The sequence below is a fragment of the Manihot esculenta genome, chromosome 7, assembly GCF_001659605.2.
Source record: "Manihot esculenta cultivar AM560-2 chromosome 7, M.esculenta_v8, whole genome shotgun sequence".
NCBI classification, from domain to species: domain Eukaryota; kingdom Viridiplantae; phylum Streptophyta; class Magnoliopsida; order Malpighiales; family Euphorbiaceae; genus Manihot; species Manihot esculenta.
Window position 1 is genome coordinate 16,633,528 of NC_035167.2, and position 19,770 is coordinate 16,653,297.

General features: G+C 35.0%; 2 protein-coding genes across 2 annotated transcripts; both read left to right on the top strand.

The window, feature by feature from the left end:
• The first annotated feature begins 245 nt into the window (after positions 1 to 245).
• LOC110607687 (cyclase-like protein 2) lies at positions 246 to 1,902 on the top strand. Its single transcript, XM_021746832.2, has 6 exons — positions 246 to 712; positions 851 to 895; positions 1,010 to 1,082; positions 1,312 to 1,409; positions 1,495 to 1,565; positions 1,653 to 1,902. Exons 1-6 carry the CDS (start codon positions 319 to 321, stop codon positions 1,776 to 1,778), a joined length of 807 nt encoding a protein of 268 aa, XP_021602524.1. The 5' UTR covers positions 246 to 318; the 3' UTR covers positions 1,779 to 1,902.
• Positions 1,903 to 5,698: 3,796 nt separating this feature from the next.
• Positions 5,699 to 12,525, top strand: LOC110607686 (cyclase-like protein 2). Its single transcript, XM_021746830.2, has 6 exons — positions 5,699 to 6,211; positions 6,340 to 6,384; positions 6,459 to 6,531; positions 11,844 to 11,941; positions 12,030 to 12,100; positions 12,265 to 12,525. Exons 1-6 carry the CDS (start codon positions 5,803 to 5,805, stop codon positions 12,388 to 12,390), a joined length of 822 nt encoding a protein of 273 aa, XP_021602522.1. The 5' UTR covers positions 5,699 to 5,802; the 3' UTR covers positions 12,391 to 12,525.
• The last annotated feature ends 7,245 nt before the right edge of the window (positions 12,526 to 19,770 follow it).

The following is a 19,770-nucleotide window of genomic DNA, read 5'->3' on the forward strand; positions in this document are numbered from 1 at the left end:
TAAAATAAATTTAAAAATTATTAATATAAATTAAATTCAAATTTAATAGCATAATTTTCGTCCATACCTATCCGTTTATGTTCCTTATTCTCTTTTAGGTTTGAGAAAAAAAGACAAAAAAAAAAAAAAACTATTTTCTTTGAGGACACTGACACAAACAAATTGCAAATGCTTCCCAACTGTAATTTTTTGGGCCTTTTCTCTTCAAAACTTAAAATTGAGAGTACGGCCATAATTCTCTCTGAAACTCTATAAAACTCTCGCTTTATATTTAGCTTGGCCACAACTGAAACCGAAACCGAAACCATAACTATAACCATGATCTCTCTTCTCCTGCTGTTGCTTCTCTCTTCCCTCTCCACCACATCTTCCACTGCAGCCTACCCTACCGTCCCTGGCACCGCTGACACCTCCGTGTACGCTTCTGTAAAGGACAACTTAATCCCAATCCGCCGAGAAGTCTATGGGGACGGAAGAATCTTCGACATTAGCCACAGATACACATCCAGTCTGCCGGCTTATGGGTCAGATAGTGGGCTCGGACAGTTCCTCCACCACGCCACCAGCATGAAGAATGGGTCCATCGCTAACGTATCAGAGATGAAGCTCTCCGTCCATACTGGCACACACGTCGATGCTCCAGGACACTTTTATGATCATTACTTCGATGCTGGATTCGACGTCGACTCTCTAGACCTTGGAGTGCTTAACGGTACTATATATTCAACAACTCTTAGTTACTCTGTCACCGTTGATGAACTTGATTTTTTTTTTTTCTGTTGATTAAAGAATTTTCTTATGATTTTTAACAATATTAACTTTAATATTTGTTGTTGTTTCATTTCAATAGGTCTTGGGCTCCTGATAGATGTTCCAAGAGATTCAAACATAACTGGTATGATTTATTCACTTGATGTGTTATTCTATATAATTTACAATAACAAATAAAAAAAATTATATTATTTTTTAATTAATTTGAATTTTGCATTCACCAATGTAATGTGTTCAGCTGAAGTTATGAGGTCCTTGAGTATTCCCAAGGGAGTAACTAGAGTGCTTTTCAGAACACTGAACACTGACAGGTAAATTTCCAGCAGTTATGTTCTCATTCAAGTTCTGCAGAAAGATTTAACTTGTAAAAGAATTTGCAAGAACCTATAGAGCTCTCAAAATCATTTATTTTATATAGGTTTTTGATATTTCTGTTCAGTTGGATGGAAAAATAGTGTTTGATAGGGTGATATTATCATTTTTTTTCCCATGAACTTGGTCTGATATATTAATTATGTTAACAACATTGATGAATTGCAGGAAGCTTATGTTCAAAAGTCAATTTGACTCGAGCTATATGGGTTTCACCAAGGATGGTGCAGAATGGTTGGTAAAGAACACTGACATCAAGCTTGTTGGTAAGCTATTACCTTTCAATAAGAGTGTTCGACCTCTATTAAGATGACTTAATCTTGAATTTCTTTTTTTATGTTTTGAAATTAGGCATTGATTACTTATCTATTGGTGCTTGGACGGATATGATTTCAACTCATCTTGTCTTCCTGGAAAGCAAGGTAAGACATTAATGGAATTTTCCTAGTTGCAGAAGGGATTATATGTAAGCAAACATGACTAACGCAAGCAGTTTTAAAATGATTCAGGAAATTATAGTTGCAGAAGCCCTAAAGCTTGACGATATCGAAGCAGGAATATATTATGTGAACTGCTTACCTTTGAGGTTGGTTGGTGCTGAGGGATCTCCAGCAAGATGCGTCCTTATCAAATGATGATTGCTGCATGCTCTATTCCTCTACTATCTCTAGTAATTTTAATTTGTTCTATGCTATAGTAATGTAAGACTGGGACGTAATGGCTTATGAAATAAAATAAAAATAAAAATAATTATAATAAAAATAAAAATAATTATAATAATAATAACAAATCAAAAAAAGACTTGGACCTAGTGATACTAATATTCCACTTTGTTTTCATTGATTCGACTGGTGAGTCACTAAAAAATTAATTAAATATTATACTTATTTATAAATAAATGTTTATTTTTATAACCAAAACTCTCTTTAAGTTACATTTATTGAAATTATTTAAATTCTAATTATTATTAAATATTTTTATTTTTCAACATTTATAATTATATATGCAATAAAAATATTTTATAAATAAATACAATGTTAATATTTATAAAATATTAATTATATATTAAGAATTGGAGGTGGATCGAATAGCATATAAAAAAGATTATAGAGGCTTAGTTTCATTATGCACATATTAGAAATACTCAATTTTGTTATTTAAATTAATTAAAAAATTTTCAATTTAAATAGTTTGGAGTAAAAACAATAAATTTAATCTAAATTGAACTTTAATAAAAAATAATTTTAATAAACAAAACCAAAATGTGTTATATTAAACATCTATAATATAGACAGAGGGAATAAGATAGCTTATTCGGCATAAAATATTAAAATTTTATATTTAATTATAATTATAACTAAATTTTTTATTTTGAATGATAAAATTTTAATTTTTAAATTTATTACAATTATAGTTAATTTTTAAAAAAATTATCCATTTGAATATAAAAATCTAAAATTTTAAATTTAATTGATATTTTAGTTAAAATTTTTAATTTTATACCTACATCTTTTAAATTTATTACAATTAAAGTTAATCCTTAAATTAATTTTTACTAATTTTAAATTAATACACACATTATACTATATAGGCAATGCCTGATGACAACATAATTTTGTTCAATTTATTTTAGTATCTCATAAAATTAAAATTTTTTTAACTCGCAAAGAGATTAAATTAAATTAGTTTATCGATTTTATAATTTAAAATAAATACCTTCTTAAATGAATATAATTAAGAGTAGAAATTTAAAATATTAAATTTATCTAAATTATTAATATTATAAATACAAATATATAATCTTAATTAAATGATAATTTTATCTAAATGATTGTTTTCAATATATTACACGCATATTAAAACAATAATTGTAGTTTGCCCGAGAGGATGACGGGAAGATTTAAGATATTCTATATATAAAGTGCGCGAACCCATAACCAGTAAAATAATTATTTATTTTATTTTATTTTATTAGATGATATGAATTTTTTTTTATAAATGAAATTGGATTATTGTGACAGCCAAATTGAATTTGAAAATGCAATAGAGAGACTCTCCATGAAGCATTAAAAAAAATAAGATTTTGAATTTTTTAACCCAAAAGTATTGATTTAAGGCTAAATAACCCCTTCTTTGTAAATATATATATATATATATATTAATTTATTTCACACACGGTAGCAAATAGAATAAACCGACTGGTACGAGGATGACATCGTACCTGTGGAGATGATGATGAAGATTTTGTCAATAGGAGAAACAACATCGATGAACTCGAACCTAACGGAGAGAGGAATGATACTTGAGGCTGTACAATGACACACTTACAGATCACAAGGGAGAGAAGAATGGCAATTGAGACTGATGCATAGTGGAATCAATGGAAAAGGAGAGAGGATGAATGGCAATGGAATAATGAATGGCAAGGAGAAAGGATGGCATTGCCATCGATGGATTGCTAAAAAGAGAGAGTAAAGTTCAGTGAAAGCTGTTTGGGAAACAATTAGTAAAGGGCTCTTCTCCTTCTTTTTTTTTTTTTTTTTTTTTATTTTGTTTTAAAAAAAAATAATAATAATAGGCCTTTTTCTAACTTCATTTTTTTGGGGCACATTTTCAGATTTAAGTAAGAAATTCTTTAATAATTTCTATCGGATTTTAATTTTGTCAGAAAATTTCTCACAATTCTGTCACAATAGCCGTGATTAATATGTCACAAAACCAATTGATAATTTTAAAAACTTTTGACAGATTAAAATTCGGCAAAAATTTCGTCACTTGACATTAATATTTTTTTATAGTGATATAATTTTAATATCTTTTTTCTCTACGGTTTTAACTATAAATTAAATTGAAATCAATTTATATCAAATTTAGAAATCAGATAAGTGAAATAGTTTTGGTTCACGCATTATAACTGCTAAATATAAAATCAATTACGAGCCCCTTTATCAATGAATTAGGATGAAATCAGCTTTTAAAACCAGCCGATTCAAACAGCTCATTTTAAATACAATCAGCCCAATTCATTTTTTTAAAAAAGATAATATTTGTTTGGCACTTTATGCTTTTTTTTTTACTGTAAAATTAAATTAAATGATACATTTAAATATAAATTTATTTGCTTTTAATATAAAAATATATTAAAATTATTATAAATTTACGATTTAATTGAAACTCAAACTAAATTGAAATCATTTCGGATTATAACCGTTTCTAACCAAAATTATGTCTAATGGAAATTGTTTTGAATCGCAATTTGATTCAACTCGTAAAGCCCAACAAGTTGATAGTTTCAGTCCAAAATCAAAATGCCTGGACTAGCTGAGGGCATCAGTTGATGCCACTCAACACAATGAGCTCGCGATGCTATTATTGTGAATAGTGTTTTTTATATGAATATCACTGTAATTAATTATTAAATTTATTTTTTTTCATGTATATAAATTTTGATAACTTTTTTTTTCTTTTAAACATGCAAAATATATTACATTTAAAGTTTCATCAGGTCAAGTACACAGCTATAAGGCTCAAGCCCAAAATATTAATCCATATCCAACTCCAAAACCCAATTCATCGCACAGACCAAAGCTTACTTCCGCAACGCCCAATAAATCCACCATCACCGCTATGGTTTCCGCCTCAATCCAGTTAAGAGGAAAAGCACTAAAACTCTCCACTAATGGTATGCTAAAAAAAATGAAAGAAAAAACAAAAAAAACAGAGGTATATATTATAACCCCAATCTAGAGGTGCCATATTAGAAAAGTATAAATCAGACATGCAAAATCATCCATTGAAATCACCGTAAGTAAAATTTTAAGATTTCAGTAAATTAAATACCGCTCACAGAAAAAAGATGTGATAAATTTTAAAATCTCAATATAGTTAATAAGAGCGAAAATATTATTATCAATTAGAAACAACCATGTGGAATTTGTCTTATATTATTTAACAATAGAATTATAATAAATTTTATATACAGTTAACTATAAACTATGTTAATTATTTTAGATGAATTGAAAAATAAATTTAAAAAATTATTTAAATTAATTGTATTCAAACTGTTTTAAACCCTTCCTCCAAGGGAAGTCAAAATAACCAAAGAACCAAATGAAAACAAACATTATCAATAACAACAACTCAAATCTGCATCAAACATAGATTTACAAAAAAAACAAGCAAAACTGTAATTCACTCGCCGGAGAGGAGGCTCCAAGGTTGAAGCTCCCTCCCCGTCAGCACCAACAAAACCCCGACTAAGACTAAGACTTCCGGTCTCCTTTGCTTTCTGTCGATCTCGCTCTCGCTGGCTGATAGCTCGTTCTCATCCTTTTTAATGGTAATTTGCCAGCCTTCTTCACTTGGATTTTTTTTTTTTTATTATTGAAAAAGACTTCTAGATATTGTGATATTTTCTCATTTTTTTAGTTTTGTTTTTTCCTTTTTCTTAAGAAGAAAACAAAACGTCATCAGATATGTCATAGATGAATAAAGTAATATATAATTAGGAGAGAGTATTCCATGTATACACATTGTAACATTTCTCAGTAATTAGGGCCCAAATGCTCGACACCCTCCATTCTAAAGGTTCCCAATACCTTCAGTTCAGGTACGACCGAGTGCTGTACTATCCACTAGCAAAATTACAAGTCAAAAACCATGATCCGACGCCGTTCCTTGCTCCTTCTCCTCACTCTGCTACTTTCCATCACCAGTTCCTCATCCAACGCCGCATACCCCACCGTCGTCGATGACTGCGGCTGCAGTGCAAGCTCCACCGACGACGACCTCCTCCTCATCCCTGAGCGAAATGAAGTGTATGGCAACGGAAGAATCATAGACATCAGCCATAGGTACGTGAGCGACATGCCTTCATGGAATTCAAAGGAGGGTATAGGACCATTTATCCGCCTTTTTGAAAGCTTGAAGAATGGCTCTATAGCCAATTTCTCAGAATTCAAGTTGTCCGTCCACTCCGGCACCCATGTGGACGCGCCGGGACATGTTTACGATCACTATTACGAGGCCGGTTTCGATGTTGATACTCTAGACTTGGAGATTCTTAATGGTAGCAAACTAAAAACAGAGTGCTTGTTGATGGCCATCATAATCTTCAAGCAAGTTGGTTAATGGGTAGTTCCATAATTGTGACTAATGAATTTTTCTTTTCTTTTTTGGTAAAAAATAATTAAATAGGTCCAGCACTGTTAGTTGATGTTCCAAGGGAGAGTAATATAACAGGTAGTTTTCTTTTTTAATATTCTTTTTGTTGTAGTCTTTGGCATACTTAGTAATAATTGTTCTTCTTATTACAGCTGAAGTTATGAAGTCCTTGAAAATTCCCAAGGGAGTACGCCGTGTCCTTTTCAGAACATTAAACACTGACAGGTAAGAATCATCACTGTGGATCATTTTGATACGATTTCTTAGTTCATGTGAAAAGTATAGAAGATTTATGGTATTGAATATTATCTCAACTAACTCTAAACCTTATCATAACTCTAAATCTTATCACAACTCTAACCTTGTCATGACTCTAAACCTTGTCATGACTCTAAACCTTATCATAACTCTAAGTCTTATCACGCCCCCTCAATTCGTGCGTTGTAGGGACATGACGAATTGTTAAATGTTGTATTAGAGTTTGATGCCGCATTTTGGATAATGGTTTAGTCAGAATGTCAGCTAATTGATATTTATAGCAAATAAACTGTACTTTGACTTCATTCTTTTGCACCTTATCACAAACGAAATGAAAATCGACTTCCAAGTGCTTCGTCCAAGCATGGAAAATAGGATTAATAGAAAGATATGTTGCGCCAATATTATCACACCACAAGTTGGGAGTTTTGGTGGAATGGAAAGTAATGTCACGCAACATTGACTGAATTCAAGTTAATTCAGTGACAGTAAGACCAATAGCTCGATATTCAGCCTCTGTTGATGAACGAGCAACTGTTTGTTGTTTCTTGGAATTCCAAGATATGAGATTTGTGCCCATGAAAATAGCATAACCTGTGGTAGACTTGCGATCATCAATGTCACTCGCCCAATCAGCATCAGTATATATATTCAAATCTGTATTTGCCGATTTGGAGATGTAAAGACCATGACCAACAATGTGCTTGAGATACCTCAATATACGCTTAACCGAACACCAATTATCCTCAGTAGGTGCATGAAGAAACTGAGAAACCTTGTGAACTGAATAACAGACCTCGGATTGGGTTAAACTCAAGTATTGCAATCCACCTACTATACTCCGATATAACGTGGGATCACTCATTGGGCGGCTTTGTATAGCAGACATCTTATCTTTTGGAGTTGCTGGTGTGGAGATTCCCTTGCAGTCTCCCATCTGTGCTTTGTGAAGCAAGTCAAGGATATACTTTTGTTGAGTTAACAAAAGTCCATCAACGGTCCAAGTTGCCTCCATACCAAGGAAATACTCCAATGTGCCCAAATCTTTCAACAGGAACTCAAATTTGAGAGAGGAAATAATATGATTTAAAGTATGACTGCATGTACCGGTCATGATAATATCGTCCACATACACAAGGATAAACAACTTGATATTGTTCTTGTCATAGCAAAATAGAGAGGAATCGGCAGGAGAGACTCGAAACCCTTTATTGATTAAGGCTGAAAACAGACGTTTATACCGCTGACGTGGAGCTTGACGAAGACCGTATAGTGAACGGCGTAGACGACAAACATGATCTGGTTTAGATGTATCAGTAAAACTTGGAGGCTGTTCCATGTAAACTTTATCATCCAAATCTCCATGCAGAAAAGCATTAGAAACATCTAATTGTTTCACTAACCAACCATTTGAGACGGCTAAGGACAAAATTATTCGAATAGTAGTTGGTTTGACAACCGGTGAAAAGGTTTCAAAGTAATCAATGCCGGGACGTTGATGATATCCTTTAGCAACAAGGCGAGCCTTATATCTATCAATACTACCATCAGATTTTTGTTTAATTCTAAACACCCATTTACAACCAACTATATTCTGTGCCTTGTCCCGAGAGACGAATTCCCAAGTTCCGGCTTGAATTAAAGCATTAAGCTCTTGAATCATGGCATGACGCCAATTTGGATCTTTGACAGTTTGAGTATAGCAACTAGGTACTGAGAAAGAAGTAGTCACATTATTTAACTTTGGAGACCATGGAGTTTGCGGTTTGAGCTTGCCCGTTTGCTGTCTAGTTACCATGGAATGTGTCTTAACGTGCAAAGGAACACGACGAAAATTGATCAGCTCGATTTGGTTAGTATTTAGTGATACGGTGCGCTCAGGTGATGGGCTTGGTATGTGGGCCTGACTTGTGTCAGTTGTGGCATCGTTTTGGGTAAGGGCTGGAGTAATGGAAGCAGCGTCATTTTGATGTCTAGGAGAGGTTTATAAGTTGTGTTTTGGAGCTGCTCCTAGGATGCCAGGTTGTGTATTTGACAAAGGTGGAATGGGTGGTAATGGAATGGACGTAGGCAGGGGCGGAGGGAAGGTACGGCAAGGGGGGGGCACGTGCCGTACCGGCGATCGGAAAATGCTTTGAAGGGGGATGAAGGTGCCGCAGCGGCGCAGCCGGTGCCCTACCAAAGGGAAGCTCCTGGCTCCGCCACTGGATGTAGGACTCACTTCAGCCACTGAGGTAGTGCCATTATCATCCAACTTCTTAAAAGGAAACTCCTGCTCAAAAAACAAGACATGGCGTGAGATAAAAAGACGACCAGAAGAAATTTCAAGACAAGTATACCCTTTATGAAGTTTACTATAGCCAAGAAAAATACAACAAGAAGACTTAGGAGCAAGTTTGTGAGATGAATAAGGTTTCAACCAAGGATAACACAATGAACCAAACACACGCAATTCATCATAAGTAGGTTTCTCATGAAATAAAATTTCATAGGGAGTGCGTTTGTTATTGGATGAAGAGGGCAATCTATTTATTGTGTAGGTAGCAGTATTGAAGGCATAGGTCCAATAATTGTAAGGAACTGAAGCATGATGTAATAGAGATCGGCCTAACTCAACAATATGCCTATGCTTTCGTTCTGCACATCCATTTTGTTCAGGAGTGAGAGGACAAGAAACCCTTTGTGAAATCCCATGTTGTTTCAAGTAATTGGACAAAGACCGAAATTCTCCCCCCCCAATCCGATTAAAAGTTTTTGATAGGTAGTCCAAAATATTTTTCCACTAAACACCGAAATTGAACAAAGACAGATAAGACATCAGATTTTTGTTTAAGAAAATATAACTAGCAATACTTACTAAAATGATTATAGAAAATCACATAATAACGAAAACTATCAACAGAAACAACAGGGACAGGACCCCAAACGTCAGAACAAATGAGTTCAAGAGGCTGTTTAGCACGATAAAGAGAATCAACAAATGGTAATTTATGTGATTTACTCACATTACAAGCATGACAATGATGAAATTTATTACTAGAAACAAAAGAAATATTATTAGATCTAAGAACATCATGAACAATTCGAAAATTTGCATGTCGTAGCCGCTAATGCCATAATGAAACTGTTGCTAGGAAAGCTTTTGGAGAGAATGACCGAACTTGCTGCAAAGGAAAGAGATAAAGGCCATTGTCACTCGAGCCTTGGTATAATACCTACTTCGTGGGGATATCCTTCACAAAATATTTGTCAGGGAAAAATTCAATTGAAATGTTATTTTGTGAGGTAAAAGCAGAAACTGACATTAAATTGTTAGTGATAGCAGGTGAATAAAGGACATCATTCAAACGAAAATTATGACCATTAATAGAAGTAATTGAAGAACCACAAGATAAGACAGGAAGTGTTTTACCATTGGCAATTGTGAGAGCAGTGGCATCATTGACAGGAATAGGATGAGCTATAGTTTCCTGATTAGCTGCTAGATGATAATTTGCACCGGAGTCCACAGTCCAAGCCTGAAGAGGTTCAGTTTGAGTTTTGGCTACATTGGCTTGAGGATTGGTGCGAGTTGAGGGACATTGTCTTGAAACATGTCCTGTTCCATTGCAATTAAAACATGTTAAAGTAGAAGTGCCACAACCAGAACATAACTAGACTGCCCAAAACCGCGTCCTTAGTATGATGACTGTCCACCACGCCCACGATAACCACGGCCACGCCCTCTACTGCCTCGCCCAGAATTTGCATAGTGAGCAGTAGTAGGAATGGCAGAATTAAGAGTGAGAGAATCAAACTTCAATTGGGATTCTTCACTGAGTAGTAATGCATACAACTCATCAAAAGTAATATGAGTATTTCGTGCTTCTATAGCACGCGTAAAAGGACGATAATCCGAACCCAATCCTTCCAAAACATCGCACACAAGATTTTCCTCGGTAACAGATCCTTCTAATGCACAAAGCTGATCATAATACGATTTCGCTTTGCGCATGTAATTGTCAATCGAATCATTACCTCGTTGCAGATGCTTGAGTTGTTTACGCAGCTGCTGAATCCGCGTTTTAGCACCGGCGGAATAGATTACAGTGAGCTTGTCCCAGGAATCCTTAGCAATGGTGCAACGAGTGATCTGATGAAGAATAGATTCAGAAACGGAACAATTGATCTAGCTACGAACGATCTGATCGTGACAAAACCAATCCATAAATGCGGGATTTGGTTCGCCAGTGGATAAAAACCGATCTAGTGCAATAACAGTACCATCGACATGAGAAGCCAATCTGTATCCATGAAGAAGAGGCATGATTTGTGCATGCCATAGCAAATAATTAGCCGAAGTGAGTTTAATGGTGAGAAATTGAGTGACGTTTGGAATCTGAATATTGAGAATAGATAATGTGGAGCCGATAGTGGTTGAAACAAGAGATTGCTCAGTGTTGGGAATAGATGATGTGGATCCAATTGTGGTTGAAACAAGAGATTGATCAGTGTTAGCCATTGCTGGTATGAACAGAAGGAAGAACAAGATGAGAAAAACGTAAAAGAAAAGAGAAGAATTTGTTGTAAAGCCTTTATAGCTCTGATACCATATAGAAGATTTATGGTATTGAGAATTCTATGTGTTCTTTGTATTTCTGTATAGAATACATTTATATAGTATATACCAGTAGTTGAATTGGATACAAATTGTATGAATAACAAATATTATCTCAACCAACTCTAAACCTTATCATAACTCTAAATTTTATCACAACTCTAACCTTATCATGACTCTAAACTTTATCACAACTCTAAGCCTTATAAAAAAGTATTGTGTACTCTATTTCAAACCTGAAATTACTGATTTTTGAGATATATCCTAGGAAACTGCCATGTCCTGTCTTATGTCTCTGTATTTATTGTTCTGATGGTTCCATGGAAATCCTGTAGTTTTACTATGTAAAAATGAGTAGATGATGTTGAGGATCTCACATCCGGTGATAATATTAAATTGGTTAGTCATTTTTCGTGTGCAAAATAACTCAATTACTTATGTAAGTCCATATAAAATGAATTAATCATTAATATCCCAATAGTCTCTCCAAATTTAACGATGATAACTAAGATGAGATGATGTTGTGCCTGAGCAAGATTAAATGGGCAATTGATCCTTATCCCCTTTTTTTCTATGTTCTCTCTTGAAAACACTTCCTCTTCAAATGCTAGAAATCTTTGACTAGTTTCTTTTTCATTATGCTATATTCCAGATTAGAACATGAATATTAGGTTGTTTTCAGGAAGCTTATGTTGAAAAAAGAGTTCGACTCCAGCTATGTCGGGTTCATGGAGGATGGGGCAAAATGGCTGGTTGAGAACACAGACATCAAATTTGTTGGTAAGATAAGATCACATTCCTTAATTTACTCCTATCCTAATGGAATCTTACTGGTCACTCTGAGAGATTTGTTGTTATAAAAACGTAGGACTTGATTACTTGTCTGTAGCTGCTTATGCTGAAGCCATTCCAACACATCTCATTTTCCTTAAAAGCAGGGTAATTTTTCTGGATCTATGGTTTCAAATTTAGAGGGTAAAGCTGGAGAAATTAATTTCTCCAAGCATCTGTCGTATCGTTGATTTTTCAACGGATATATTTAATAATTTCTTGTAAATTTGATGTTATAGCTTGGAGACTAATATTGCAAAAGAATGTTTCAGGAAATCATTCTGGTGGAGGGCCTGAAACTTGACAATGTTAAACCAGGATTATATAATGTCCTCTGTTTGCCTCTCAGATTGCTTGGCGCTGAGGGATCACCAGCAAGATGCATTCTTATTAATTGATGTTTATTTTTTTTCTTTTTCTATTGCAATGGATATTTCCTATTGGAACTCTTGCTGAGGAAGCTTGTTTAAATATATCAATAAAAAAAGTATTAGAAATTAATTTATAAATAAATTTAGCCTATTGCAAATGGATTAATGTTGAATTTTACTCTTGTATTTATTAGGAAAGTTTTTTTTAACCTATTTTAGAATTGCTGATAAAAATAGCAAAAAAATTTAATTTTAATCTCAGTTTAGTCCAAAAGTTTTTTTAAAAAATCATTAAATTGAGCTTCCCCAAGTATATATATATATATTTTTATAAAAGAGTTATAACTATTCGTTGGTTTGGATTTTAATGTGAAAGCTGAGGTTATACCAATGAAAACATCAATTTTTTTTTTAATGATATTTCCAATGCAGAATCCATAATCAATTTATAATCAAACAAACACTTGAACAAATATTAGATAATTTTCAACCTATTTTCAACTTAATCAATAAATATGATTAGAAACGAAAATTATAGAAACGAAGATTATAGAGTAATAAATAAGTTAAAAATACCACAATAAAATTTTTTATTAATTTGCTAAATATGGAGGCACACAAAAAAAACTATCTTTGTATTAGAAAAATTAAAATATTATTCATAATATTTTTTTAATTTTTATATAATTAAAATAATTTTTTTTTTGACAGAAATATAATTTTTTTTCTCTATTTTTTTCTAAACTCAAACTAAAAGATAAATTAAGAGAACCTGAAACGAGATAAAATTAAAACTAAACAAAAACAATTATAAAAACTTATGAAATAAGTAAACATAGATAAATAGGAATTTATCTATCGTTGAACTCTGATACCAATTGATGCGGAATCCAGAATCAACTTGTGATCAAGAATCTCGAACACATACTTGAGAAGGAACGAGTTTTATATAATTTTTAGAGATTGCTCTACCACACCCCTAACCAATCAATGTGATTAGAAACGAAAACTATGAAGCGATAAACCAGTTAGAAACGCCACAAAGAAAACCTTGATAAATTTGCTAAACATCGAGGCACACAAAGAAGACTCATTTTTGTATTAGAAAAACTAAAATATTATTTATAACATCCTTAATTATTTTTTTTTTGAATTAGAAGATGGTACTTGATTTCTCATGATTTAGAGCTTTGCGAATTGAATATTGGATTACTATGACAACTCTAGTGCACTTAAAATTATTGAAAATTATGCTCCCCTTATATCTGCATCAATTCCTCCCTCTTAAGACGATTCGTCCTCAAATTGACTACCAAGGTGGCAAAAAAAGAATCGACATACACAAGATCATCTCCATACAAGTTGACTTGTGCAGGAATTTTAAAGGTAATTGAAATCTCAACTTTTTGAATTTCTTCAATAAAACAATCTCCCAAACTCGACTCAAATTCAATTTCTCGTCCTTGATCAAATTGAATGAGATCACAATCGGTGGCTCTTGTATTCTCTTCATAAATGGTTTTCTCTATGATTTTCATAAAATAATGTAATTCAACATGAAATTTCTCAAATTAGGTAATGAACTTTGACATCTCCCATTTTTCTTCCTCTTTAAAAAACACTCACACAACTAAAATTGAAAAAAAATTCTTCTCTTTTTTTTTTTTCTAAAACAAACGAGATAAAAACTGAAACAAACGAATAATGAATTAAATAGCTAAAATAAAAATAATGAAAATAAAAGTAAACAATAAAACAAGAAAATGTAGATAAATAAGAATTTATCTACTATCAAGATCTGAGACCAATTGATGCGGGACCCATAATTAACATGTGATCAAAAACCCCGAACACACACTTAACAACGAACGAGTCTTAGATAATTTCTAGAGGTTGCTCTATCACACCTCCAATCAACCGATGTAATTAGAAATGAATATTATAGAGTGATAAACCAATTAGAAATGCTACAAGAAAAATCTTGATAAGTTTACTAAATATGGAAGCACACAAAGAAGACTCACAAAATTAAAATGAAACTTTTTTCTTCTTCTTTCTTTTTTTTGAAACAAATGAGATAAAAACTGAAACAAATGAACAATGATTCAATATCTAAAATAAAAGCAATGAAATTGAAAGTAAATAATAAAATAAGAGAACATAGATAAATAGTAATTTATCTATTATCAAGCTCTGATATAAATTGATGTGGAACTAAAATCAACACGTAATCAAGAATACTGAACACACACTTGATAATAAATGATGTTTAGATAATTTTTAGAGGTTACTCTACCGTACACCTAATCAACCAATGTGATTAGAAAGGAAGATTATGGAGCGATAAACCAATTAGAAACGCCATAAGGAAAACTTTGATAACTTTGCTATATGGAGGCACACAAAGAGTACTCATCTTTATATTAAGAAAACTAAAATATTATTCATCACATCTTCCTCTAATTTATGGCTACCACCTTAAGGGTTTATAGCTTCAAAACCCTAATTATAGGGTAGGAAGGTTTAATTTCAATATATAAAGGATATCTAATCAAATAGTCAAACGTAGATTACATTAAAGATTATTTTCCTAAATTGTTTTGGAGAAATCTACTTCCTAAATGGGTTGCATGAACTTAGCTTCTAAAGTAGGTCAAATTAATTTAAATTAAGTTTAAAATACTAAAATACTAAAATAACAAAATGGGCCAAAGGGCAATTTGATTATATATACATTATGCGATCTGAAATTATGTTGTGCGTTCATATGTGTTGAAGAGATTGTAGCTTTTTTTATCATTATCCCATACTTTCCAAATATAGTTATCATCTCGTAAGACTTGAATTAAATGATGGTAATTTGATTTGTCATGATTTGAAGGTTTACGGATTGAATACTTTATTACTATGAAAGTTTCAATGCACTTCAAATTATTGAAAATTATTTCCCTCTTATGCACGCATCAATTCCTCCCTCCTCAAGATGATTCGTCCTCGAATAAACAACCAAAATGATAAGAAAATGCTCGACATACACAGGATCATCTCCATATAGGTTGTCCTATGCAAGAATTTCAAAGGCAATTGAAAACTCAACTCCTTGAATTCCTTCAATTGAACAATCTCCAAAAACTCAACTCAAATTCAATTTCTCGCCCTTGATAAGATTGAATGAGATCATAATCGATGGCTCTTGCATTCTATTCATAGATGAATTTTTCCAAGATTTTTGTGAAATCATTGAATTCAACCTGAAATTTATCGAATGAAGTAATGAACTTTGACATCTCACCTTTTCTTTAACAAACAAAATAAAAAGTAAAATAATTGAACAATGAATTGAATAGCTAAAATAAAAAAAGTAACGAAACTAAAGTAAACATTAAAACAAGGAAACATAGATAAATAAGAATTTTTCTACTACCAAGCTCTGATACCAATTGATGCGGAATCCAAAATCAACTTGTGATCAAGAACCCCGAACACACACTTGATAGCAAATGAGACTTAAATAATTCTTAAAGGTTTCTCTACCACACCCTTAATCAATCAATATGATTAGAAACGAAGATTAAAAATAGATAAATCAGTTAGAAACGCCAAACCTTGATAAGTTTGCTAAACATGAAGGCATACAAGAATGCTCATATTTGTATTAAAAAAACCAAAATATTATTCATAACATTCTCTCTTTAATTTGTGGCTGCTATTTTAAGGGTATTTTTATTGTAATACCCAGCTAGACTCTGGTATCGGAATTCCTACCGTCCGGTAGAATCTCGGATGTCGGAAACCTCTAGAAGGTTAAAACCATGTTTTCATAAAATGTTTTAATATATTTTATGGTTTTAAGCAAGAAAGAAAATCAGTTTTGTATGAAAATAACCTTGGAGGAAGACCCAGGTTCGGCCGCCGAACCTCAAGTTCGGCTGCCGAACATGCATGCATTTCGGGAGTGCTTTAGGCCCCCGAAGGCATGAGTGAGGGAAGTCCAGGTTCGGCCGCCGAATATGGCATGCATGCGGAGGCATGTTAGGCCCCCGAAAGTGGCCTGGCCAGCCACCTATAAAGGGGTCCCCATGTCCGAACGGGTGAGCTTTTCTCCTCGTTTTCGGCCAAGGTGAGTTCTCCGCCGTCTCTCATCGATTTTGAGTTTCTTCCTTCGAATCTTCATGATTTTCTTATGAGTTTTCACTTGGTTTGAAGATATTTGAGCAAAAGAGCAAGTTTTGAAGAGAAGTGATTTCTCCCCATCTCCAAGCTAGGATCATCTTTCCTCTCGATCTTCAAGAGGTAAGCTTAGATCCAACCTTCCTTGTATGTTTTAAACAAGTTTTATGAAGATCTATGGGGTAGAAATGCATGTTAGGTTATTTTTGAGTTTATGGGTTTATGTTGAGTTTTTTAGCAATGTGGGTTGTTTATGCATGTTTGATGTGCTTTGGTTGGGGTTTAGGTTAGTTTGAGACCCCTTTATGCTTGTTGGCTTGAGTTGCTTGTTGTAGAATAGGTAAATGCATGATGGAATGGATTGGAAGGCATTTGTGCATGACAGAGGCTGATTTCTGCCCTTTGGAAGAAATCAGGTTCGGCAGCCGAAGGAACTTTCGGCCGCCGAACCTGCCTGTTGAGGCAAGCCTTTGGCTGCCGAACCCTGCCCCCGAAAGATGACTTTCGGCTCTGGAAGGGAGTTTCGGCCGTCGAAGGTGCCGCCGAACATGCATGAGTTTCATCTCTGGAGAGAACCTTCGGCCGCCGAAAGTGCCGCCGAAGGTGCATGACTTTCGGCTCTGGAGGGACTTTCGGCCGCCGAACCTGCCGCCGAAAGTGCCCTGTTCAGCCCTCCTTTGCATGATTTCTATGATTGTTTTAAGGTGTTTTAGGAGGTTTTTGGGGAGTATTTTAAAGTCATGTCCTTGAGTGTTTGGTCCCTCATTTGAGTCCACCTGTGTAGGTTCGGACCCGAGGAACCGAGGACCCCAGCAGTGAGCTAGCAGCTTTAGAGTCAGCCTGAAGTGAGTAGAATAAACCTTTATGTTTTAATTTAATGAAAGTTTTGGCATAACTCATGCATCACAAATGCCATGTGATATTCTAGGTTGTTGCATTAGAAATTCACGAATATGTTGCATTGCATATTATGTTGTTGATGTGGATGAACATTGAATGATCCATTAACCCTCAATATGAGATGAGATGACATGATATGATATGATACGGTATGAAAGCCCAGTGGGACCCATTCTACGTTCGCTGGCACAGTATAAGAGAAAGACCAGGACCCATTTTATATTCTGGCACTTTGGAATGTTGTGTTTAAGTGAAAGACCAGGACCCATTCTACGTTGGATAGTCTTTCATGGGAGGAGTTTGCAAACGAGTTTGCAGGATGGGCTTTCCCTGACAGTTCAAGGGAGTTGAAGATGATTCAATTTGAGCAGTTGTGTAATACCCGGCTAGACTCCGGTATCGGAATTCCTACCGTCCGGTGGAATCTCAGATGTCGGAAGCCTCTAGTAGGGTAGAAACATGTTTTCATAAAATGTTTTAAGGTATTTCATGGTTTTAAGTAAAATGGAAATGAGTTTTTGCATAAAAACAATCTTGGAGGAACACTCAGGTTCGGCCGTCGAACATACATGCCTTCGGGAGCGCCTTTAGGCCTCCGAAAGCATAAGCGAGGAAAGTCCAGGTTCGGCCGCTGAACCTCAAGTTCGGCCGCCGAACATGGCATGCATGCGGAGGCACGTTCGGCCCCCGAACGTGGCCTGGCCAGCCACTATAAAAGGGTCCCTTAGCCGAAAACGGGTGAGCTTTTTTTCCATTTCCGGCCAAGGTGAGCTCTCCGCCGTCCCTCATCGATCTTGAGTTCTTTCCTTCCAATCCTACTCGATTTTCATGAGTTTTTACTTTGTTTTGAAGATTTTCAAGCTTTGAGCAAGTTTTTGGAGCTTTGAGGTTCACGGGAACTCAACCCCTCCCATCTTCGAGTTTAGGTCGTCTCTCTCTCGATCTCCACGAGGTAAGAGCCGATCTTAAGCTCATTGCATGTTTTAAGTAAGTTTTAAGTGGATCCATGGGGTAGAATGCATGTTTAGCTCATGGTTAGGTTTATGGGTTTTATATGTGTTTATGAACAATGTGAGTTGCTGGATGTGTTGTAGTTGGGGTTTTTGTTGGTTTGATGCCCCTAGGAACTTGTATGCTTGTTTGTGTATGTTGGGAATGTTGTAGAATAGGTTTATGCTTGATTGGATAGTTTTGGAGGCAAATGTGCATTGAAGAGCTGGGTTTCTGCCACTAGGGGAGAAACCAGGTTCGGCAGCCGAAGGAACTTTCGGCCGCCGAACGTGCTTGTGGAGGCAGCCTTCGGCTGCCGAAGCTTGCCCCCGAAAGGAGACTTTCGTCTCTGTCTGGGAGTTTCGGTCGCCGAAAGTGCCGCCGAACATGCATGAGTTTAGCCTCTGTCTGGGAGTTTCGGCCGCCGAAGGTGCCGCCGAACCTGCCTAACTTTCGGCTCTGGAGGGACTTTCGGCCGCCGAACCTGCCGCCGAAAGTGCCCTGTCCAGCCCTCTCTTGCATGTTTCTCTATGATTGTTTCATGATGTTTTAGGGGTTTTTGGGGAGTAGTTTAGAGTTATGATCGTGTTTGTTTGGTCCCTCATTTGAGTCCACCTGTGTAGGTTCGGACCCGAGGAACCGAGGACCCCAGCAGTGAGTCAGCTGCTCCGGTGTCTGGTCAGAGCTATCCAGAAGTGAGTGGAATAAACCTTTATGTTTTTAAGCAAATTAATCGTATAGTTTTGAGCATGTTCATGCATCATGAATGCCATGTGATGTTTTAGGTTGTTTGCATTAGAATCCACGAATATGTTGCATTGCACATTTTAATGTTGATGTGGATGAATGTTGGATGATCCATAGCCCTCGATCTATGATGTGACGATGTGATATGTACGGTACGGAATGTAAGACCAGTGGGACCCATTCTACGTTCGCTGGCACTATGTAAGAGAAAGACCAGGACCCATTCTACGTTCTGGCACAGTTGGACCATGCTATGTTATGCTATGTAAGAGAAAGACCAGGACCCATTCTACATTCTGGCACAGTTGGACTATGTAGAGGGCTATTGGTGACAAGTTCATCCTTGATGTGATTAGTTGTGATGTGATGCATTCCATGATCCATATGATTTAAATGTTTTTATTATTCTGCTCACTGGGCTCTAGTAGCTCACCCCTCTCCCATTTTTCCCAGGATTGCAGGTACAGGGTAGACCAGGAGATCCGTAAGAGTAATGAAGTCATGTGTATGTAATAGATAGTGTGGACATGATAAATGCATTAATGTTATGTAAAAGTACAGTTTTAGGTATGTAATGACTTTGAGGATTAGAGGTTGTGC